Source organism: Physcomitrium patens, chromosome 11 (genome assembly GCF_059467195.1).
Source record: "Physcomitrium patens ecotype Gransden chromosome 11, ASM5946719v1, whole genome shotgun sequence".
NCBI lineage: Eukaryota > Viridiplantae > Streptophyta > Bryopsida > Funariales > Funariaceae > Physcomitrium > Physcomitrium patens.
In genome coordinates this window covers 2140712-2165864 of record NC_143420.1, presented here as the reverse complement: position 1 = coordinate 2165864, position 25153 = coordinate 2140712, and the positions used below count along the sequence as shown (strand labels likewise).

The 25153-nt window shown below is 33.0% G+C and overlaps 1 protein-coding gene across 5 annotated transcripts; it reads left to right on the top strand.

Moving 5' to 3' along the window:
• The first annotated feature begins 11981 nt into the window (after positions 1–11981).
• LOC112289052 (uncharacterized) lies at positions 11982–16140 on the top strand. Of its 5 annotated transcripts, XM_024533986.3 has the most exons (6): positions 11982–12094; positions 12253–12544; positions 13736–14136; positions 14288–14496; positions 15199–15372; positions 15563–16140. In XM_024533986.3, exons 2-6 carry the CDS (start codon positions 12502–12504, stop codon positions 15858–15860), a joined length of 1125 nt encoding a protein of 374 aa, XP_024389754.1. In that variant the 5' UTR covers positions 11982–12094; positions 12253–12501; the 3' UTR covers positions 15861–16140. The 5 variants fall into 5 exon arrangements, with proteins under 5 accessions (XP_024389754.1, XP_090110182.1, XP_024389755.1 ...); XM_090254056.1 differs by lacking the exon at positions 11982–12094 and having other exon boundaries at positions 12482–12609; XM_024533987.3 differs by lacking the exon at positions 11982–12094 and having other exon boundaries at positions 12482–12692.
• Positions 16141–25153: the final 9013 nt, after the last annotated feature.

The following is a 25153-nucleotide window of genomic DNA, read 5'->3' as shown; positions in this document are numbered from 1 at the left end:
TACCAAAGCTGTAAAGGAAATAAAGAAGCAAACTCAGTAGAAATAATGAAAGAATATGGTTATTAAGAATGAGAATTTAACAGCAAAGAGAATAAAGCAATCAAAGGAAAGAAAAAAGTGATCGCAAGCAAGAAATTTATTGCATAACGAGGGAGATCATAAATTGAAAAAGAAGCATCGACAAAGTTGGATTAAGCCATGGTTGCATGATTGTCGGCATATTTGATCGTATCCAGAAGACGATCGACCTCTAATATTTCAGAAATATATACTGTTAAAGAAATTGCCAAGAGCACTCGCGGGGAGCGTTGCTAATAGTCCAGCATACCTCTCAAAGCTGTTAACGGAAAGCGAGGAAGGCACAGAGGAATTAGGTACCCCATTGGGTATTTTCCCAATTAGAGATACGTCCAATTCTAACAAGATTGGTTCTGAAGATCAGCATAAATTACTTGCCAATAAAGACCAATTTAGAGTATATCAAAACCTATCATTTTTATCTCATATTCAACTAGTAAAATTATTTGGAAATAATAATAGTCAATTGAGAAGGCCTAGAAGTTCGAAAAAGACTTTTGCGGGAGACAATTTTTATTTTAATAAGAAATTGAGCAGAACACTGGCATCTTTAATGGTGTCCGGAGGACCAACAGTTCCGATTGTAGTTCAAATCGGTGTAGTGGGCGATCAAACGACTAGCATCATGATATTACCTACTTTTTGGGGTTTGCCAAGTGCGAATCCAGATCAACATTTGTCTCAATTCTTGATGGCGTGTGTAGCCAATAATGATAGAACTCAAGATATTTGGTTAAAATGGCTGCCAATGACATTGAAAGACACAACGTTTGAATGATATAACTGCCAACCTATGGAACAATTTATCAATTGGGAGGCATTGAAAAATATATTTTTAGTCCATTTTCGACCAATTGGTTTTGAAGAACGTCTTAGAGAAAAATTAATGAATAGCAGAATGGTGCCAGGGGAAGTGGTACAGTCATATTATGGTCGTATAGCAGATATACTTTGAAAATGGCCAAATAACCAAATGTCGGAATCATTTGTGTTGTCCATATTGGTTAATGGACTACACCCACCAGAATTGAAGATGTTTGTAAAAGAGGCCCAATCAGCCACCATTGCATCATCTCTTGAGGAGGCAAAAGTATGGGAGGAATGTCACTATGACCAGAACTTAACAGTTGGAGCGACGATGATTCCATCTCAAGGAGGTTATCAAATGACAAATTGGAATGACGCATTGGAAAGTTATCTGGGAAGGAATGATTATGGTACAATTCTACAGGGAATAGTGGATGCCGTTCCATTGCAAATTGTACCACCATCATCATCACACTTGTATGTACCTTATTCGACATATCAAAAACCAATACCTACGAAAGAATTGCCAAATGTATTGGTATCAAGGGATTCCAATGAATCATTGCTGTTAACATTGACAAAAAAAATGGATGAATTGGCTATGAATCTGGCCAAGGATAAAGAAAAAAGGCATAAACCAACCAATATGCATCCCAATGTCTGGTGCAGTAATTGTAAGGGGCAAGGTCATTTAGTAACAGAATGTCCTTCACCACCCCAAATGACTATATAATGTATCTTTTGTGGGAGCAAGCATATTACCACCAACTATTGGAATTTACAAAAGCAACAACAACTCAGTAATCAGATAATGACTCAATCAACTTCGTGGAATGTCAATCAAGTACAAATGAATAATAGGTTTGGTTGGAATGGAAATTGAGCAAATAAATAAAACATGAATTATTCCAATTTTCTCAACTCTGAATTTCACCAAAAAAGTATATCCAATATTCACGGATTGGCAATGAATCAATTAGGATATCATCAATATCTACCTACGACGAAGCCAATGCCAGAGTCTACAGTAATAATGGATCAACCAGGATCTTTTACTCATCTAACATAGAACAGACCCAGTTGTTATAAACCAGTAGAGACACCAAATATCCCTGAAAGAGTTGGCAGGAGACCACTTCATTGCTAGCATTGCAAACAAATTGGATATTATGCTAGTGAATGCTCTAATCTAAGGGCCAGTGATGACTATGCTCTAATATGTGGAAATTGTAAGGAGTCTGATCATACTTATCAGCAGTGCAATACGCCCTTTAATTATCATAATCAGGACCAGCAAATGTAAACAAGCCAACCGGCGGAGGACAAAGGTCCTGTTCAACAAGACTAATTAGTACATTGTGTTGAGGTGGTGAACGGAGTGCTTACCAGAGGCCAATAAAAAGATAAGAATCCAATTCAAGACTTCGATGAACGAATTGCAGGAGAGTAAGTAGCATCGTCCATGGGGCTAAACGAACCAATATCAATATTGGAATGTATCCCAATATTAAGACCTCAACAGACTAAGGAACTCAATTCAGTTCCACGTGCCAATTTATCGGGACCATGAAGAACGATCCCAATTGACCAATTACCAATACTTGTACAGCTCAATAAAAGATCTTACGCATTAAAGAAACCTTTAGTGATAGAAAAGTTGGCAAAGTTACGAGCGACAATCTCAATCACCAGAAAGGAATTGTTGCCGAATGGAGTAAAATCAAAACCAATGAAACGTAAAAGAGTATTAGGACTTACTCTCAATATGGAACACTACGACATTCTGAAGGATTTGGATGTTATTCAACCTTTAATGATAATGAAGCAACTTTTGGTTGTAGCACCGAAATGTTGATCTATATTGAATTCAGCGTTAATAAGATGAAGATCCTATACTAAAGAAATTCATGAAGTTAGCTTAAATCCAGATCCGAGAGCACCAATAATCGATGTATCAATGGATGGCATTTTAATTCCAAGGATACAAGTCGATGGTGGCTTCAGTATAAATTTAATGAACGCGGATACAATGGAGGACTTGGATCTAAAGCATTTGCTACCTACGACATTGGTCTTACAAATGGCAGATCATAGTCGGATAAAGCCAATGGAAATCTTATGCAATATTGCCAATGTAATTGTGGGATTGACATATAAAATTGATTATATTGTATTTCGATTATAGAGTTCTACATTATCATATCCCATTTTATTGGACAGACTTTGGCTTTATCAAACCAAAGCTAAGAACAATTGAGGGTGAGGTACATTGACAATTCAAAAAGGCCGTCACCAGAATGTTCTACAGATGTACCAAGTACAATATCATGGAGAATCTCAATTGCCAAAATTAGAATTTATATTGAACAATGAGAGTCAATCGATTGAAGAAGATGACGATGCTATAGGTTCACCGTAATTTGGGGTAGGACAAAACACTTCAACAACAAAGACAAGAATCTACCAATGTGGAGGTCCCGGCAAATATTTACTGCATCCAAAGGATGCGACTAACTCAGATCATGCTATTGCCAAATAGATGAACAATCGCGCAATCAATAGAGTCAGTACATTGGAACCAGAATTGGATAGTTCTCATATGTCGGATAATACAAGATATTCATATCAGGAGAAGACGATTAAATCAGATGTTGTTGAAGACCCTGTGTATCAATCCATTAACCTGGGCACCAACGAAACACCATAGCTAATTAAAATATATGTCGGTATTATAGGTACAGAATTGGATGCTTGAAAATAATTTTTTGTTCGTCACAAATCTACCTTTGCATGGTCGTATGCGGATTTGAAAGGGATTCCAACCGACATGTGTGAGCACTAGATTATTTTGGAGGACAAAATCATTTCATGTCTATGTGGACGCGTCCAATGTTGCTATTGAATCCATTCTCAGTCAAAAGGATGAAAAAGGATTAGATCATCCCATAAAATATGCGAGCCGATAATTCATTGTTGCAGAACAAAATTATAATACTACCAAGCGAGAAGTCTTCGGAATGATCTACTCTGTATAGAAATTCCGCCACTATCTACTTGGATATCCATTTGTGTTCCACGTTGATCATGATGCGCTTAAGTACATGATAAATAAACCTCAATTGAATGGATGAATTGCTCGATGGGTGTTACTTCTCCAAGAATTCAACTTTACGATTAATGTTCGATCCAGCAAGAAACATGCCAATGCGGATCACTTATCCCATTTATCTAATATACTGGATAATGAGCTGATAAATGATACTCTTTCGAATGCACAACTATTTGCTATGGATGTCATTACACCCAAATATAGAAAATTGATCCAATATCTAATATTTCAGACTTTTTTAAATTCTTATAATGAAAAATTAAAGAAGCGTCTGATTTTAAAAAGTGTGCCATATACCATGATTGGAGATGCCTGATACAAACAAAGGAGAGATGGAATTTTATACCATTGCATCTTTCAAAGTGAAGTTCATAGAATTTTGGAAGGATGTCATTTGGACAGTTGTGGAGGACATTTTGCGGGTGATAGCACCGCACATAAGGCTTTAATGGCTGGATATTAGTGGCCAACAATGTTTTCGGATGAACACCAATATGTTCGTCATTGTGATCTTTGTCAACGAATTGTTCATCCTACTGGAACTTCTGCAATGCCATTGGTACTAATTTTGGCACAGGCACCATTCGAAAAATGGGGTATTGACTTTGTTGGATCCATTTCACCTACCTCTCAAAATGGCCATAAATGTTATATTCTAGTAGCCACTGATTATATCACCAAATGGGTGGAGGCCATGGCAACAAAAACTGATAATGCCAATACCAGAGGAACATTTTATATGAGAACATTATCACTCATTTTTACTATTCGAAAGAATTGGTTAGTGATTGCGATGCATTTGTGAGTCTAAAAGGCTTGAAATTATATTCAAAATGTTCATACTTATTTCAAAACACAGTTTTTTATTCATTATTTTTTTTAATGCATATTAGATTGTATGCTTTTTGTAGATCTATTTTTGTATAGATTTTTGTTTGATTAATTTAATTAATAAGTCTTAAAAACAAAAGTAAAAGATATCTATTTTTTATGGTAATCTTATTGAGTCTTTCATAATCCATACATATATGCAAAGATCTATTTTTTTTTTCTTTATAAATTAGATAAGAAATCTTCTTAGAGATTTGAAATGGCATATGAAGTTTTTAGCCAATTTTTTTATAATACAATCCTTAAATGCAACTAATTCAATCTATGATGAACTATAGATTGGTCCAAATGGTGGTTGAGTACCTTCTTGAAGATTAATGGAACAATTATAGGAATAATATTTTAGAAGAATATCTATGTTTTTCTTCTCAAAAATATCTTAATAATCTTACTACTAGCTTAAAATACTTCTTAAAGTATTTTTTCAATCAAAAATAGATGTAGCATATATAACAAAAATTGACGCTTCTTTTCCAACATGCATAAGAATTTTTACACCTATAAATAAAGATTTGGTTATATTAGACTTATGGATTTTTACTTGATTTATTAAAATTCTAAGCTAAATTATAAAAAAATCAAGATTATAAAAAATTTAATCTATTTAAAAATTATACTTTTTTAATTATAGTAATCCTAAAATAATTAAATTAAAAGAAGATCTAATGATATTAAATATTATTAAGCTATTATGATCTTTAGTTGTTATATCTAAAGGAATTGTTTCATAGATAACATCTTTAAGGAACAACAAATGACTATTTATGACTTTTTATATAAGCAGGTTTATTTATTTTTAATTAAAGATAATTCTTATTTTTTAACAAAAGCTTTAACTATATAACAAGTTGAGATTGTTGAATCTAATAAAACAAAGACTTAATAATTTTTTAGTCATAAATAAATTTCTATTATAAAAATAAGATGAAGAATTTAAAGAAAAAATATGACCTTTATTTGATATTATGTAAGATTTCAATTGCATAATCCCTATTGTAGTTGGAAAAACATATTTTTTAACACATCATTCTTTTTGGCAACCATGCTTCTCATTTTATAATTATGTTGCTTCTTTGGACAATGTTGAGTAGTGTGTTTAGATTTTCTACAATATATGTATAATTCTTCTTAACAATGTTAAGTCTTTTCTTACTCAATAAGATATTTAAAACGTATTGTGTCAATTTGCATAGACTTTGATCTAAATGAATAAGCTTTCAAAAATTTAGAAAGTATTGTCATGCCTTAATTTATACTTATTTAACTATTATTAGAAAATTAAATATTAATTTAAAAATAGATAATCTATATTATTTAAAATACAATAATAGAAGTGGAATAATTTACTGACTTTTAAAAATAAAACAAGAATAATGAATTAGCACTCTTGTCAAATTATCAAAGATATGAATTTCAAAGAATTAAAAGATCGAAATACTCTTGTGTCACTTGAAAAAATTGAAGAATTAGTTAATGATAGTATAATATTAAATTGGAATGACTATTGATAAAAATAAAAATAAAATTAAAATTAAAAATCTTAAAATAAATTAAGAAGTAGAAAAGCCTTGACAAGAGTGAAAAAACCTCATTATTGTCTTTCTATATACTATCTAACTAAGAGATATGTGGCAACATTCTATAAGATCTCTAATATGTATTTAATTTACAAGAGACATATCTTAACTTGTAAGGTATGAAAAACTTCATAGATGTGTATTTGACTTTATATATGTTTATAGTTGATTGATAGGTTAGAAATTTGGCCAACAAGTTAGTCATGTATTATATGTGTAGGTAGCTTGTGATATAAATTAATAATGTAGCATGCATATAAGAAACTTGTTTTGCAAGTTAAGGTACATGTCTTATAAATTGGACACATGTTGGAGGTCCTATAGAACGTTGCCACATAGTTTTTAATTCAATAGTATATATAGAGGCAAGAGTGAAGCCTTCTTCATTCTTGTTAAGGCCTTTCTAGTCTTTAGTCTTATTTTGAGACTTTCTAGTTTTCTTGTCTTTGGTAATAGTTATTTTAGTTTACTATCATACTATCTTTGAATGATTCTCTAATTATTTCAAGTGAAAGAAGAATATATTGATCTTTTAGTTCTATGAGATTCATGTTTGTGATACTATGTTATAACAACTTTGAAGAAAAGAACACAAGAACCAAACTAAAGAATAAGTAGACTACAACTATACAACAAAAAATTATATATGTCAAAAAAAGAAAAAATGAGGAAGAAGTGAAGACAAATAGTGGATTTTCTCACAAGAGTGATGTGGCAAAATTGATAAAGAATTGACAACATTGTCTCTTTATCATCAACCATGTGCAAATCTGCCATTACAATTATTTATATAAGACAAAAGTGACAATGACATCATAAGGTGTGAAAGAGAATGTTGCGACATAATTACACACCTTATCATTTTATATATAGTAGATTTTGATTTTATTTTTATTTTTATGTTTGATTAAAGGCCATACAATTGCATAATTTTTTAGGCAAGAAAATAAGAGCTATGTAAGATAGATGATTAAAATCATCATCATCAGTGTAACTCAAAAGTCTCTACCAATATGGACAAGTCAAGTAGTTAGGATCCACAATATAAAATACAAGCTTAGTCTATTCTTTAATTACTCAATCTATATACTTTTTGGATGGGCTTAGTAAAGCACATTTTTTCAAGAAGAGAAAAAAATAAGATAATAACCTTGCAACATCTTATTATTCCAAAGTCCACTACATACATATATAGTTAATATAGATATAAACTAAATTATGTGATTGAGAAGTTAAAATGCATAAAAGTCGCACTTCAATACCCTAGTGGAAATGTTAGATAGAATGCTTGTTTAAATATGAATAGTGTGCAAAAAAGGAAAGGAAAAGGTAAAGCTGGGGCTGTGAACTGAAATAACACAGGATCAGACTGGGTACAAACAAAAGCTGGAAGAAGACGAATAGAGACTGACTGAAATATTGTTATTATTATAATTACTATTAATATTATTGCAAGTTGGTGATGAAGGATCCCAACTGCTCACAGAGGAGTTAAATCATCGATCAGTCTGATGATAAATAGTCTCTCTCACTCACTCACCCCTCCTTCCTTCCCTTTCAGTTTCTGACACCAGCTGGTATCGATGCCTCATTCGCTCCATAATATACAAGTTACAAACAAGTTCAATCTTCTTCTTCTTCTTCTTCGACTGCCCTTCCTCGAACTCTAGTCCTGGTGCGAGGAGGAGAAAAACACAACATCGAAGATCGTGCAATATCAGACTTATGTCGATGATGCAATAGTGCTCGAATCCTGTTGTTAACGGACACCGACTGCACCATCCGACTGATACCGACAAGAAAGGAAGCAAGCCAAATTTTTAAACCCTGGGAGTAGTCGGAGTCGGTGTTGATTGATTTATAAAAGTATGTATAAATGTTGTATTGTGATTTATAACTCTTTACTACACAACGTATTTTATAATTTTTATTTCAATTGTGAAAGATTTTTATGTTGTTTTTTATCTTCTTAATGATTTTTTTAATTCAAAGCTTTTTTTTTAAGTTTATAATTATTTTAAAGAAACAATTTGTTGGATAAAAGACTTGAATTATTAATTTTATCAATTTTTATACTTAAAAAAATTAGGGAGTCTTTTATGTAACTTAAAAGCATTTCAAATATTTTAGTATAAATTCATTAAATAATACATTAAAAAGTAATGTATAATAGAATTATAACAAATGATGAAAAATATCTCAATTAAATAAGTATTTTATAGTTAAATTCATGATAATATATATATATATATATATATATATATATACATACTATATAATAACAACATAAAATAAGGTAAAAAATATATATTAAATAAAAATAAACTAAATATTTTTTAAAAAATATTTTAGAAATATTCCACAAATTTTTAATGATATAATTTTTATTTCTTTATATTTTTTAATAAAATATCTAATAAAAATTGAATTTTTAGGTTATATCTAAATTTGTGATTAAATTATTATAATTTATGTTAGTAGATTTATATATTTTTTAATTAAATTATATTAAGAATGCCTTAAAAGCATATAAATTAGATGTTTGATCTATGATTTTTTATTGTCATCTTTTGTCAAGCTTTTTTAATTCTTAAAATTAATATTAAATTATTATTATATTTTTTAAAGTATATCAATGATAATAATTAATTTGGATTTTATATATTGTATTATGTAAAAAATTTAAATTTTACTTTAACTATATGTTTAAATATTTTTACATTAAATATATTTTTAAAATATACATTCTTGAAAACAAAATTGTCTTGTTTAATCAATTGGTTATCAGTAATGTTATTGAAAGTTTTATATGTTTTAATTCTAAAAACACTTATTTAAGTGATTTATTAGTAATTTTAAAATTACTATTAAAATATATTTGTTTGAAAAAAAATTATAGTTTAATGTAATAAAAAATTCATTGATTGTAAAAATTGCATGTTGAATAATTTAATAAAAATAAAATAATACACTAATTACCATATATATCAAGAATTTATTATCAAACATGCTACAAAAAAAATTGTACCAAAATACATTAAAAGAAATTTATAATTTTTTGGCATGAACAATAATGTGTTTATATATATATATATATATATATATATATAGAGAGAGAGAGAGAGAGAGAGAGAAATAGACATACACACATTTTATATTGAGGACAATGCAAGTTTTTATATAGTATAAAATTTAATTTAATAATTATTTTATATTTTGGTATTAAGAAAATTTAGATTTTATACTTTTTTTGTTATTTAAAAATCAAATTAGATATTTGAAATTTATAATAATAAAATATTACAATTAAATGCCAAGTTTATTTTTTATTTTTTTATGTTTTGTTGCAAAGTTATCACATTTTATTAAGCTTTCAATTATTTTTAATTAATTATAATCATAAATAAAGTCAATTTAAAAAAATTAAATACATAGACTTGATTCTAATAAAACTTTCAGTTCCTTCACAAGGAACTTCGAGATAAATGATCTCGGATAGAATTAATTAGACTCTCCAAGAAGAACAACCAACAAAGAATGAAATGTTGCAGTGAAGTTGGATGTGGGTCGCTCATTTTCAGTTCCTGAGTGTTTAAAAAATAGTTTGGAGAAGGGATTGTTGCGTTTTGAACTGCGTCGTTGTTGGCAACTGCTTAAATTTGAAATCGTTCGAAGATAGTGTGTCCTAGAATATTGTCCCAGAAGCTGATGCCCACGGTAAAGGCTTAGATTTCTCATATCGTTTTGTTTGGCGAATTGGTCGGTAAATAAAAATCAATAAAAGCAGCCACTGCGTTTTAAACGCTTTTAATGAATATTTTGTTTAAAACACGTTTTATTAATTTGCTTCAATTTTTTTGTTTGATTAAACGGAGCACTACACAGAACACCGACACATAAATTCACATGATCCTTTTGAGACAACCGTTATCTCCATGTTGAACATATATATACATATGTATACATATAAATAAATAAATAAAAGGGAAGAATCAAAAGACCTTGAATAGTTCAGTAAGATCATCAGAAAACAAGCTTCACACATAAGTCTATGACTAGGTGATAGATGTCAAAAAGTTCATGCGAAGTCCAGTCGTTTGTCGACGACGTGACAAGGAATATACATACATACAAATATATATATATATATATATATATGTATTCAATTGGAATTGGAGGACTCTTGAAGGAATATAAGACATGATCATAGGATATCTTTTCGTCTGTAAGGAAGGAAGGGTATTGGAATACAGCTTGCAAGAGCGACACTGTGTTGGGACCAGGCAGACTGGATCAAGGCTTCGACCATGACTTGCCCACGCTTTCAATGGGAAAAAGTGTGCGGACTCGATCATGCCAGCGTGTTCTTTCGGATGTTTCTAAAACCCCCCCCCCTTTATTTCTGGAAATCTCTCAAATGAACCAGTATATATATGTATACATATGTGTTTATTGGTGTTGCAAATATCTTGTATCACGTGTAATGAGAGGGATGAGAACAAATCGCAAAATATGTATACTGGACTTGTATGAGTAACCAAGATTAGAATACAACTTGTGTGCTTCAGTGCTCGGTCTGGATGCGTGTCTCTTGGACTGGAGCATGTGGATGTGGGCCATTGAAGTGCATCATCCAGAATCTTTACTCATGTTTCCAGCAGCTTTGAAGGCTTCATCACTGCTTTTCGACCGGTGCGGATGAGCTGAAGCGCGGATCGTTACCGAGAGAACTTTTGAATTTTACACTTGCTTTTTTTGAGGATCATAAATCAGACGGAATATTTGGAAGTTTGTATTAAAAATGCAGAAGCTCCCAGCTAGATTTCCTTCGGAGTGGTAAGTTTATTTGAGAAGAAGATGAACTGCTTCTTCATTGAAACTGCAAGACATGGTGGACCTCGAGAATATTTTTATCAATGTTATCAACTCGAGATACTCAATACGTACCCGAGAGATCAATATCGGTTCTGCACCAATATAATTACCTTCGAGGATCCATCCCTTAAAGAAACGCTACAACTTCAAACAAGTATTAGCGTCGATGCAGTTCCGTTTAAAATATGAAGACAAAAAAAATACAAAAATGAAGGTACAAGTTAAGCCCATAGAGGAATTGAATCATCCTGATGGTCGGTTCGACGGCTCTGATTCAGTCACAAGAGCACGTGGCTACGGGATGGAATGAGCTTTCAGCAAAATGGATCGAATGTGCACTGTTTTAGATCATTCAGGGACATTTGCCTTGTGTGAGGTCTACAAGAGTCCAGTTTGCGTACATCGTGAGCTGTAATCCACTTTCGAGAATTGTGTCACGGCAGAGTCCCACTGAACCAGCTTCACCTACTGGCTGCGTCACGAAGTGTACGAGCATGAAAGGCTTGTTTCGTTGTCCACAATGCGGAGGATCAAGCATCATCTATGCACAACTGTAGACATAGCCCACGGTCTGTAGATACAACCCAAAGTAGATAAATACTTCGTCTAGTGGTGTCATTTGGAGTTCACCTCTCCTCAACATTCGATATACTTCTTGCGAGTGAATGCTCTGTGTCAAAGATGTCAACTCTTTTAGTTTGCAAACAAATCACGTCAAACAGGTTAAAAGCACAAAACAGCTTTACCCCAGTTTAGGGTAAGCTAAAGTGATGTTTGGTCTCCCCACTGTTCTATCTGGGCTAGTGTTCGAATTTTTTTTACTGGGTGGCAGGGTATCCAAGAGCAAGCTCTGATTTGGTCCTTGTCGTTTGATCATGGTTTTTTTAATTCGAGATTTACTGCTCTCATCCGCAGGAGCTCCGTGTGGGGATGTGTGGGAGAGGCAGCAACCGAAGCCGACCCAAATCCTACCGGTCCAGTAATTTAAAGACGACCCCGTGGCCTTTGACCGTGTTTAGTAAGACTTCGTCAGCGAAACGTTCTCCACTAGGAGACAGACATAGTCTCCACTCGTTTCCGAATTTCCGGGCGGATTGCTCATTTCAGCCTCGCAAGAGATCCTCGGAGATACACAAGATATCATAGTTTGGTGTGTTCAGTTCTATGTACGGAGTTTTATCGACTGACCTTCACCCGCGCAGATCGAGTGAGTGATTGGTTTTCTTTTTATTATTGTTCAGAGGATTAGTATTCAGTTCCTCACTTTCTCCAGTTGAGTTTCCTTGTCATGCTATTCGTGTTGCGGTAATCAAGTACCAGCAAATTTTTATCAGCTCAGAACTTGTTTGGAAAAAGTGCGTCATAATTTTGATCCTTTCTTTCGGTTGCTGTTTCTTGCTGCTTGTCCAAGAGAGTTTCCAGCATAGAGCAGCTCTAGAGCTCCTAGAGTTGATGGTGGAACGCACAGACTCCATGTTCGTACTTTAAATGCCACAAAGACATAGAGGATTGTCATAGTGCCTGCTCCTATTCATACTGCACACCATGAGCACACTCTGCCTGCATGATGGACACCCTCCCTTGGATTTGTGTTACGGTGCTCGCAATCTTACTCCTCCGTGACACTAGCATCTAAATAGCACGTCTTTGCAACTGGAATTTGGACAGCTCCTTCTAACCCTGGTTGTAATTTGCCTTTGCGAGAGAGAGAGCGAGAGAGAGAGCGAGAGAGAGAGAGAGATAAACTGACGTTGTCGATGAATATGGCCGCTTCTTGCTGTGGTGGGCCTAATCAACCAACAGCAGATTACACAGAGACGGATCCGCCATCACATGTTACCATGTTTTCCCATTTTGAAAAATTCCGGACCATCGTTTGTGTGCGAGAGCTGCCTATGGAACTATTTCCAAACCTGCCGTGAAGGCATTGGATCCTAAGCCCACAAGGGTTAGAATTAGCTAATTATTCGCTGTGTATGATAATCGCGTAAATCCTCCTCAGAGGGATTCAGTGAGAGATTTCGAAGTTTAAGATCCCTTTCGACAGATTCCTCAATCTGTAGGCTAGATTCTCTCAGACCTACTGGGAGCACAAATATATGACTCTTCAATTATTGTTATTTTTTTCCGAAAGTGTAGTCGAAGTGAAGCACGGCATCCTGAGGTGGGAACATCAATCGTGCCCGGGTTTCATCGCATTTCACCATCTTAATCGCCACCTACAACAGCTGCAGAGCCATTTTAACAATTCGTACATGTAATTTGATTTGCTGAATGGTTGTTTGCTGGGGGGGTTTGAGTTCATTCCCTGCTGGAAGAAATACAAAACCTTGTGTAACAAACATTCTTACGGTGGTTCTAGTGTGTATTGACATGCTTGCTCGTCTTGTTCTTGTAGACTCCAGAGTGGAAATCCTCCGTCTTTTAAAGGCGTCTGGTGGTTTGAGCCTCGAAGCAGAAATGGCCACGCTCCAGGAACCAGGTACTTCGGAGACAGCAGCAGTGAACCGGGCTGAACGACCACGCGTGGTAGGGCACGGCCCTGACGATCATGCTGCTGAAGCTGTGAAGCACGCTGTCACTGGTCCAGCGGTAGCGCCCGAAGTGGTCGATCGCAGTGGCGTGGAACGACCTGGAGTAGCACCCCAGTCTCTCTTGCCCGGCGCTACCCACCCTCGGCACCACAACAATGGCGAATTCGTCGGGCGCACCGAGGAGGAATTAGCGCACCTGCGCTCCCGGAGTCAAGTGACAAATGAAGGCGAGGTGTATTGTCCTAATCCCAACATCCGAGATCTGGTAAGAACCCGATCGTGAAATGAGAGAGTTACCAATGATTCAAGCAACAACTAGTTTTCGGACTTGGATTTTAGAATTCGATGCCCTCGTGCTTTGTTGCGAACAATTCCTACTCGAAAATCAATGGTTTGGCTTTCACATCCAAACGCAGCCCAAGGAGTTCGAGACGAGGGTGACGATTATTCAGAGATACCCTGAGATGCGAACCATCGAGAAAACGGACTTCGTGAAGGAGATCCACCATGAGGATCGCACCATCAGAGTTCCGAAGACGCGAGTTGTCATGGACGAGGTTGAGCACATCGATCGCGTCCCTGTTGTGCGACAGGTGCCCAAGACTAGAATTGAGATTGTCCACAGGCGAGAAAACAAATCCATACCCAAAACTTATTTTTTGCCGTCATGGTCTGCAATCAATTTTTATTTATAATATCCCCACTCGATGATACAACGTGTTGTGCAATCTGAATCCACCTAAGTGTTGCCATTAAAGCAATCTTCGGATTGTTTTGTTTAGCCTACCAATCTACCAACTGGGACTACTAGTAAAAGCGAGTTGCGATGTACCGATGCTGTGCTAGATTGCTCAGAGAGTACATGAAGGGTCATAAGAAAAACACTAAAAGGAACAATTCAATTTCAACTACAAACTTTCTAGCTACTAATGGTATCAAAATGAAGAGTATTTCATACTTAAGTAAACACATGTGTAAACGCCTCGGTGGTTGCGTATGATGTTTGGGTCGATGGTCCTTGAAATACTGTGCAATCTCGAGGAATCATAAGCCGTTCAGACTTCCTAGAGATTACAAGACAACTCGGGAACCATCGATCTAAACAACGGCATTGTCAGGGTATCAATTCCCGACGTTCTTACATTCTTAATGCTTCAGGTTCTCCTATATCACCACTTACAGTAGCTTACGTATGTGTGTATATATATATATATATATATATATATATATGTTGCAGTAACCTACAATACCATTGTATCGATGTGGCGTAGATATTTATCTAGCCGCCGACTGTGGAGTGATTGGATCAATCGTTTGGCAATTGCAGGGTGGTTACAGAGGAGCGCGAGGTGACCGATATAGTGCAAGTTGTGGAGTACATTGAAGTACCGAGAATCGAGATGGTGCCCCGAGTGATCACTGAAGCTGTGGAGGAGAGAGTGATTGTGCCGGTAGTGAGAGAGGTTCCAGTTACGCGCATGGTTGAAGTACCCACTGGAAAGTAAGTCTCTTTCAATTCTCATACCTACCAAACTCAGCTTTTTCCTGTGTGAAAGCCTCTGAAGGTGGTTTGCGGCTGTCGGCAATGCAATTGTCGATTCAATCCATCCCACACACACAAACACACACACACACCCAGGTTATGAAACCCCTCGGATCTAACCTTAGACTGATTCTATGTTCTGATGCAGCTATGTTGAGGCGCCCGTGGGAGAATTCGTAAACCCGGGAGACTTTAACCTTCTCAGCCGCAGGCACCGCAAGCACAAATCCAAGCCCCACAGTGGCAGGTTTCTTCTCCGCTCGAAAAGTTCATCATCCTCTTCAACATCAGATGATGAAAAGAAAGCGGTCCGTGCAAGCATTTCCGGAGAGGCTGGGGGAGAGCCACATCTGCACCAGAACCCAGATGGAACCACTTCGACCGAGGGCATCAGTCCCTCGTCATCCAAGAGGAAAAGCTTACTGCAGAGAATTATTCACCACTAAGACTCACTTATCTGCTAATCACCAACCCGCAACCCCCCCTCAAAGCCTCTTTGATTCAATCGTTCGAGAGTCTCACCGCTTAATGCGAGGCAAGACGGTTGGTAGCGCCCCACGTCGTCGGTGGAATGGCTCCTTTCATTTGATTCGGGTTAGAAGGTGGCAAGTACCCATCGATCGATCGAGAGATATTAGTATACCTCCACCTAGATTTAATCTCGCATGTGCTTATTACCACACTGTACAATGGCCAATTGTTGTAAGTTACGATTCTTTATACTTAGGCGAGCTATGTAACACCGTCCATTCTCCGTCTTGCTTCAACATCCTCACCCTACTTTGACATCGATGTCACCGACAGTTCCATCGTTCATGACACAATTCCTCACCGACGCTATACATCGATCGATCAGTCATGAGCATGGTCCGACGATGATCGCTTGGATGTGTGCTGATCTGAGATTGTTCAATCTTGACTATAACTGATGCCTTGAGCCTATTGAAGGTTTTGAGGTGTCGGTGATAAGGTGTCGGTTAGCAATGTTGATGTTTGTGTCGGTATTCATCGATCCACGATCGACCCGATCACCGACTCTGCAACTGGCACACAATGCCGCACACCCATCAAATAGTTACATATATATGTATATATATATATATATATATGTATGTGTGTGTGTAAATAGAAATCTGTGTGTATATGTGTGTACATATAACATCAATCTGCGCAGTCACACACACATAACAGATATATATATATATATATATATAGATGTGCAATAATAGTATCATTTCGCACACATTTTTCAGTGTATTATATCGTATTAACATCAATTTGCATGTATGTATATATATATATATATGAATATAGGCATATTATTATATTAACAACGGTGGTTTCCACATTTTCCTACACGAGCCAGATTGAGAATGAATGTTGAAGACATAACTGACAGGGATAATAGACAAAAATTATAGAAAGCAATGTTACCTGATTCTATAATGTGATTTTAGTTGTTTGAAACATTGCTGTTGATTTTGATGGATGTTTAAATGGTGTTAAATCAATTATTTTATTCTATTTTAGTTTGAGTTGTTTGAATGCTGTGAGTTGCACATGGACTTATCACAAGTTATGACGAAAGAGAATTAAGCAAAGCTCGGCTTCAGGAAACTGTTGCTGATGTAATAAAATCTCGCAGTGTCTTGCAATGTTATCACATCAGCAGTGAACGTGAATAGTTTCATAAAAGCACAAACTCAATGTTCTTGTAATAAAAATAAAAATAATAAAAAAATAAAATCACTACATGGATTTTACTGAAGGAACCAGTAGAATATCTATGTTGGTGCTCAAATCCTTTTAGTTTTCTCTCAAATGTCTAAATGGCTGCATTAGATTTGACACCCGCTTTCATTTCTAAGAATATGTGATAAACATTTTGTTGGGCACAGCAAGATACATTGAATGACCTCAAAGAATCCACGCCTATGGAACCATCTACATACCTTGCAAAACTTAGATACTCAAGATTGATGTTTGATCCAATCACCAAAACCAATGTTCTCAACCATATGCCCCCTCCCCCCCTTGCACAAAAATCAAATCTTTCAAGGCCATAATTTGGAACAACAAGGGTTTAATTCTAGGAACCAAGGTTTAATGAATCAAGCAAGACAACAAGTAGAATTTCATGTATTTTGAGGAAAAAGACACCCACTTGGTCAATGCTGGATTGAAAACCAAGAGAAGTGGGAGAATTGTGGTAGTAACCATTCTATAGAATTTTATAGAAAATCAAATAGAGTGGTTTCTTAATAATTTCTACCTAGAAATCATCTTCAATAGTCATTTGATAATTGAAGGGAAGCAAGACAACCTCCAATAGATAATAACCTAAGGCCTCCAAATTTATATTATGACTATGAATAAAATAGACAGAATCAAAATGTACTTAGTAGACTTCAAATTAGTTCTTGATATATTCCACTAAATCTTAATCAAAATCAAAATCTTTCTAATCAACTAAGATATAGTCAAGGGTCTTAGGATGTGAGATTTGTATCTCAGCCTATAGAGGAGTTGGAACCTATTCAAAATTTTGCCCAATTTAGTATCAATCAAGTCTTTCTCTTCAAATTAAATTTAATAACCTTTAAAAAAAAATCAATCAAAGAAAAAGAACTTATTTTTGGTATGAATCTTAGTAGTAATGACTAAATCTAGGATCGCATCTTTACTTGTCCATTAAAAAGATGAAAGTAATGCCTTGGAGAATCCACCTTGGATTTAGAACAAGTTACAAGGGATATAATTAAGAAAACTCAAAATAACATGGCTAAATCTATGAAATTTGATTCTTTGGTAGAAGAACTCTTTTTTCAAAATCTTAGGGTTGAACACAAGTTAAGTGTTAATCTGGACAACCTTGTTTTTGAAGGTTCCAAAATTCCAACATTTGAAGTTCTCCAATAATACGAGGTAGGAAAATCCAACATATAAGAATATAATTTATGGGATGATCTTAGTAAATTACAGCCTAATATTATTTTTTCTCAATTATTGGAAATTTTTCCATTGATTAGAAAGGCACTAAAATACCACATTCTCATGAAAAACAAAAAAAAGCCTAAGATTAAGATAATGAAAAAAATAAATAACTATATTAAATAAAGTGAGGCAAAAGCAATAAAAATTGAGGTTTCTATTGTGAAAAAAATAATTTTCTATACCATTATAGATGGTGGTAGTGGTTTAAATATCATGCCTTTTAATCCATGGAGAAACTAGGACTGAAAATTACTAATCTAACTTCCTTTGTTATCAAGATGTCAAATCAAAGTCTATCTTTTCTAGTAGGCCAAATTGAAAATTTTTAAACTTAGATTAAAGGAAAAAAATATGCTTTGGCATATCATGTCATTCAAATGCATATGTGAAAGGATTCTTTTCTTTTATTGCTTGATAGTCCATGGTTGAAGGATTCAAAAGCCATGATCAACTGCGGAGAAGACAAGCCTGTAATCGTCGTTTGACTCGGACTCAAAACACCAAGATATTTAATCAGTATAGGTGGGTTTGATCTCGGGGAAAGACTCGTTGTATGAATTGGATATGTTATGTCACAATTGATTATGTATTAATTATCTAAAACTTCCAAAGTTCTCTTCCTCATCTCAATTCAATCCCTTCACAATCTCTACAATCGTTCACTGCCCTGCAGCTACTCAATATCACTGACATTCCTGACATCTACAGGATGCTTAATCTCTTTTCACAGTACTTCAATTCTCAATTCCTTTACTTTTACTCAATCTTCCAGTGCTACTAACACAATGCAATAATCTCTATTATCACAATCACACTTTCTTTCTCCAAATTAATTAATTCGAATTCATAATTTTCAATATCTCAATCACAATTTCAACAATCCTTTTCTTAAATCCAATACTAAAGAAAAACACAAAAGCAAAGAAAACAAAAGGGTAGCTCCAAGCTTTACCTTGGCTCACGACTATCACAGTCTGGCCCGGAGGTCATCTTCTTCAACCCACTTATCCTACTCAACTGACATGGCAGTTAACAGATTTCCATAAAATGGCTTTTATCACTCTTTGGAGTACTTTCATTTTTTTTTGATAAATCATATGAACTTTGTAATGCCTCTTCTGCCTTTTCATAAGCCATGATCATTGCCTTTTTGGATTTGTTATATAAATCTATGACAATATTTATAGATAATTTTAGCACCCAATTCAATACCAAGGACTATCTAGAACATAAGAAGAAACCTTAGAAAGGTGTAAAAAAATAAAAATTATTTTAAATCTCTACAAAATATATTTTAAAATTAAAAAAAAGAATCTTTTTGAATTATACGGTTTTTAAAGAAGGAAGAAAACCTAATTCAAAAAAAATAGAAGTCATAATTAAAATATAATCTCTTACAAATATTAAGGAGGTAGAAAGGATCTTATGACATCTTAGATGGTATTGAGAATTAATTCCCAATTATGCCACAAAATTTTTATCTATCACTAACCTCAAAAGAAAGTTGATTAAGTTTGTATAAACAAAAGAATATTAAGCCGCCTTTGATTGGATAAAAATGACATTAAGCTCCTACTTCATTTTAAAATTGACTAATTGAGATCTTTGCTTCTATATATATTATGATGCTTTATATATAGTAGTAGATAATATATTATGCCAACTAATAGAAGGTGGGCATAAAGTTTATCCTATTGCATTTGCTAGCAAGAAGTTAAATGAGGCAGAGCAAAATTATAGTATTATATAAAGAGAATATTTGGCCATGGTCTTTTTTGTGAAGAAATTTTGAAATTATCTTTTATTTAATTCTATGGTATTTTTTTTTGATTATATGGATATCAAATATTTAGTCAAAAAAGTAGATTTGAGTAGTCTTATAATTCAATAGATATTATTATTAAGAAAATTTGATTATAAGGTAGAATACAAACCTAAAAAATTATATAACTAAGCCAATCAACTTTCAAGATTAGAAGAAAAATTAAGCCCTACTCCTATTGATGAGAGCTTAATAGATGAATCTCTTTTCAATATTTCCACCCATCCTACTTGGTAAAACTATATTATAAATTTTTTAAATTCTAATCAATTTTTGGATGAGTTATCTAAATATGAACAACATAAGATTAGAATTAATAGTACTCATTTTGATATTATAAGAAAATAATTACATCATCAAAGAGTAGATGGTTTATTTAAACAATGTATGGTGGTATCAAGGACATGAACTCCAAAGAAAGATAATCTCAATACACACTTGTGTTTTTTCAAAAATACTTAGAAATCACTCAAAGCTGATAATATATTGAACTAGAATAGCTATTGCCAAAGATTAGAAAACATGATGATTCCTGAAACTAGATTGAAAATAAGAAAGGAGTTGACAAGAATGAAGAAGGCTTTACTCTTGTCTCTATATATACTATCTAATTAGGGGCTACGTGGCGACATTTTATAGGACCTCCAATATGTATTGACTTTGTAGGACACATGCTTTGACTTACAAGGCAAGTTTTTCTACGTATGGGCCACATAGTTAGCTTGGTTTTTAAGCTAACAACATGTGTGGCACATGGCCAACTTGTTGACTATATTTCTAATCCAAAAAGTCAATTAAAGACACTTATGAAGTCAAAGCAGCATCTATGAAGCTTCTAGGAAGCTTTTATACCAAATACTATAGAATTAACTTATTTTTATCTACTTTTATTTATTTCTACTTATTTATATATGTAATTACTAGCTTACATGAGTATGTCCATGATAGGTAGTTGGTGAAGTATCAGCCATATCAATGGCATGCCATAATAGTGCATGTGAGGATACTTCTTTAGTAGATTGATGGCTCAAAAGGTAATAAAAGTTAGGTATTATTGACCTATTATGTTTCAAGATACCCATAATTATACTAAAAGATATAATGCTTATTAATGTTATGCAAAAAATAATTTGAATATGGCACTTTTTTTTTACATATCTTTGCTTATAGTTTTTTTAACAAAAATAGAGAATTGATTATATAGAAGAAATTCATCCCAATTCTTCAAGACCAATGAAACAAATTGTGGTAGACATATAATATTTAATAAAATAAGCTGAAGCAAGAGTTGTGATAATCAATGATATTATTTATGTGCCTAATTTTATATAAGAACAAATCATTATTGGATTTGATTTTCTCAAAATTTTAATTAGTGATTGAGGTATATACTTCTTGAATAGTGTATTAGAAAAGATAATTAATAGATTTATTATAAATAATCACATGAACACTTCTTATTATTTACAAACTAATGGTTATACAAAAAGAGAACCAAATATTAGTTAATATCCTAAAAAAAAAAAAAAAAAATTCTAAAAAGGATTCAATATATAGAAATAATTCAATAAAGAAAGAAAATTACTTTTGATAAAAAATAAAAGAAGAAAGTCTTATAACTGAAGACAATAGTATTTTTTTAAAATACTAAGAGAATGGATTTTCTTGGCAAGTTTGATGCTCTTTTGTTAGGAGCTTATTATATTTGAAAAGTGTTTGATAATAACTCGTTACAGTTAGAAACATTAAATGGTAAATTATTTCTAATATAAACATCTAGAAGTAGACATAAGAAGTATAAAGTATAAAAATATTCATCTCATAGAAGAAAAAACACTGTACTCTTTGTGAACTTGAACATGTAAGGATCTAACTAAACAACTTAGTCAAATTTAATTTTTATCAAAAAATAAGGATCTTGACTCATCAAGAGAATAAAAACAATTTTTTATATGATTCTTAGTTTATTTTGAATATTATCTCTTCTACTTATTAAATTCTAATAAATCCTATATAAAAACAAAAAATTTATGTTTTAGGATTTAGAAATAAGTTAGCAAAGATTAATATCCTTGGGTTGTTGAAAAATTAGCCACAAAAGTAATTATGTAAGAAGTAGCTTGGGTTTAAATTTGATCTACAAAGAAAATTATTTTTATGAGGGAGTATTAAAGGAAGAAAGTAGCCAACTTATGCAATATAGAAAATATGTAGGTCTATGAATTCTAACTTACATTCTTTTTTTTAGATAAGAATAATATAATATTAATTTTTAGATTTTTTTTACTAAGAAGTATTTTATTTTTTTTCTATTTTTGATTAATCTATCTCTTTTGATTTTTTTTTTATTCTATAGAATTATCTCACCTTCTTTTATTAAATAAATAAATTTCTTTCATAGTCTTCTAACTCAAGAAAAGTAGCAATAGAAGATAAGAGTGCATTAATATTGACCATGATCTTTTATATGAGTATTTTTTTATTTTATCTCTATAATACTATTAATATAGTTTTACTAGAATAGTTAACTTAGTATGCCTAACTTTAAATAAGGACCTACTTGTAGAGCAAGAATTTTGGATTCTTTGCCTTTTTAAGTTATTTCAGATGATTGCCATATATAAGTCACTGAATTGATTCATTTAAATATTTAGTATAAAAATATTCTTATTGTACTTAAAATGATAGATTTTATGAATTAATAGTAGAATTTTTAGGAAAAATAGAAAATAGATTGCTAATAGCAAATATGCACCCTAAGATAGAAATTGTTAAGATAAATTTTTATAACAAATAAGTTTTTTATAGCTAACATTAGATGATGACCAATAAGAGTATCTTTTATGATCTTCGTCTATATAGGTCCAAGCAACCTTATTTATTTATTTATTTATTTTGGTGTAGATGTGGAGAGCTCTGATAGCTTTAGAATTTATTTTGGAGCGTATTTTATTTTATTTTATTTTATTTTTTCTATGTGGGTTCAATTGCAACTTGGATTAAGATGTGGGACACGAAAATTCATACCTTTTGTAATAAGAGGGATTATAGTGGTGCTTTATAGAGGACGTCTTTATTAGTTTTGATCTACGATGTTGAAGTATAAGCTTATAAATTTAAGTTAATATAACAAGTGGAAGATTGGTATTACAAAGCAATACTTAGTCATCTTTTTGGAAGGTCTTGTGTTACCAATGATTATCTACATATTGCTTCTATCGATTCTATGTAATAAAAAGATAATTTTGTATGTCTTGCAAGGCCGTTATAAGTTGTTATATAAATTCTTCTATTATTAGATTGTTGATATCAATGGGAGAATAGAAAGTTGCTAGCATAATCAGATGCTAACTAGTGTTAAAGAAGAATGGTGAATGACTAATACTTGCTTGAATACTATTATTGTGGATAAACTCCAAGAGTGACAAATATTCATCTCAATCATCTGATTCAAATTTTAAGTTGGATGTGTACAATAAGGTATCCGACACAGTGTATTGTCACCTTTGCTTATACTCAAGCTAAATATTACAAAGCTGCAACTACTTTTTCTAATGATAATGTTGTAATTTCATATTTTTTAGATGTAAATCCTAAGGCAAGGATCTATGGTCAGTTCAAATACTCACTGCCTTCCCTAGTAAATAGTGTTGCCATACTTTTGTGGCATGTACAATTATTATTTGCTCTCGATCACATACAAAATAATTGCGCTCTACTCTTTTGAGCTTGTACGATTCATATGCCAGAAATTGAAGGCCTCTATCAAAGTCTTGTTGAAGAATCATGCAAATAGCAAGATCAGAAGCATCAATGTCAAGTATATATAGAAGGTCAGGATCATATGGTTGCAATATTGGAGTAGTAATTAGTGCCTCTTTCAACTCCTCGAAGGTCCTTTTTTATTCCAATTTCTATTCAAATGGAGCACCGTTTTCTAATAAGCTTGTGAATGAGGTAAGAATGTATGCAAATTATGAAACAAAATGGCAATAATATCTAATAAGGCCCTAAAATGAATGGACTTCAAAAGCATTCTTAGAAATTGGCCAATCTTCCACTGCTTTGACCTTATCTTATTCCATGTGCATGTCTTTGGAAGATACTATGTGTCTCAAAAAGTTGACCTCTACCTTTTAAAATTTACACTTTGATTACTTATAATAGAAGTGACTATGATGTAGCTAGCCCAACACTTCTTATAGATGCTACTTATACTCTTCAAAGATTTTATTATAGAACAAAATATCATCAATAAAGATAATTACATACTTATCGAAAAGGTCTCAAAATAATCTGTGTATATGACCCATAAAAGAAGCCGGAGTATTGGTGAGGCCAAAAGATAATATAAGCTACTTAAAATATCAATATATATATATATATATATATATAATTCTATCTTTTTTATATTTTTCTTGATAATAAGGATCTACCAATAACCACTTTGAAGGTCCAATTTGCTTAAGATGGTTGCACTTTGAAGTTTATTAAGAAGATTATCCATACATAGAAGTGGATATGTATTTTTGACAATCTATTTAATAAGGCTTCAATAATTAATACCAAGTCCAAGTCCACCATCTTTTTGTAGGTACAAAGAGTATATGTGCTCTCTATGGCAATGTGCTTTTTTAAATGAAGTCCTTCTCCAAGAGTTCATCTAATGACTTTCGTAACTCTTGAAGTTCATTTGGTATTAGACAATAAATTGGCCCACTTACTGGTTTGGCCTTAGGCAGCAATTTTATTTGAAAGAAGGCACCTCAATTAAGTAGCATGCTACTAGATAAATCAATTGAAAAGATATTTTGATATTGACGTATGAATTGTTCTATTCCTTCTATTCCTTTGGCTATCTTTTCTACTACTAAAATAAGATTCAAAACTACCACATATATTGATTTTTTATAATATATTTGT

Coding starts and splice junctions, on each gene's coding strand:
- LOC112289052 (XM_024533986.3), top strand. CDS start 12,502: ATGTACGGAGTTTTATCGACTGACCTTCACCCGCGCAGATCGA. Junction 12,545..13,735: donor CCTTCACCCGCGCAGATCGA/GTGAGTGATTGG, acceptor TTGTTCTTGTAG/ACTCCAGAGTGGAAATCCTC. Junction 14,497..15,198: donor AGAATTGAGATTGTCCACAG/GCGAGAAAACAA, acceptor TGGCAATTGCAG/GGTGGTTACAGAGGAGCGCG.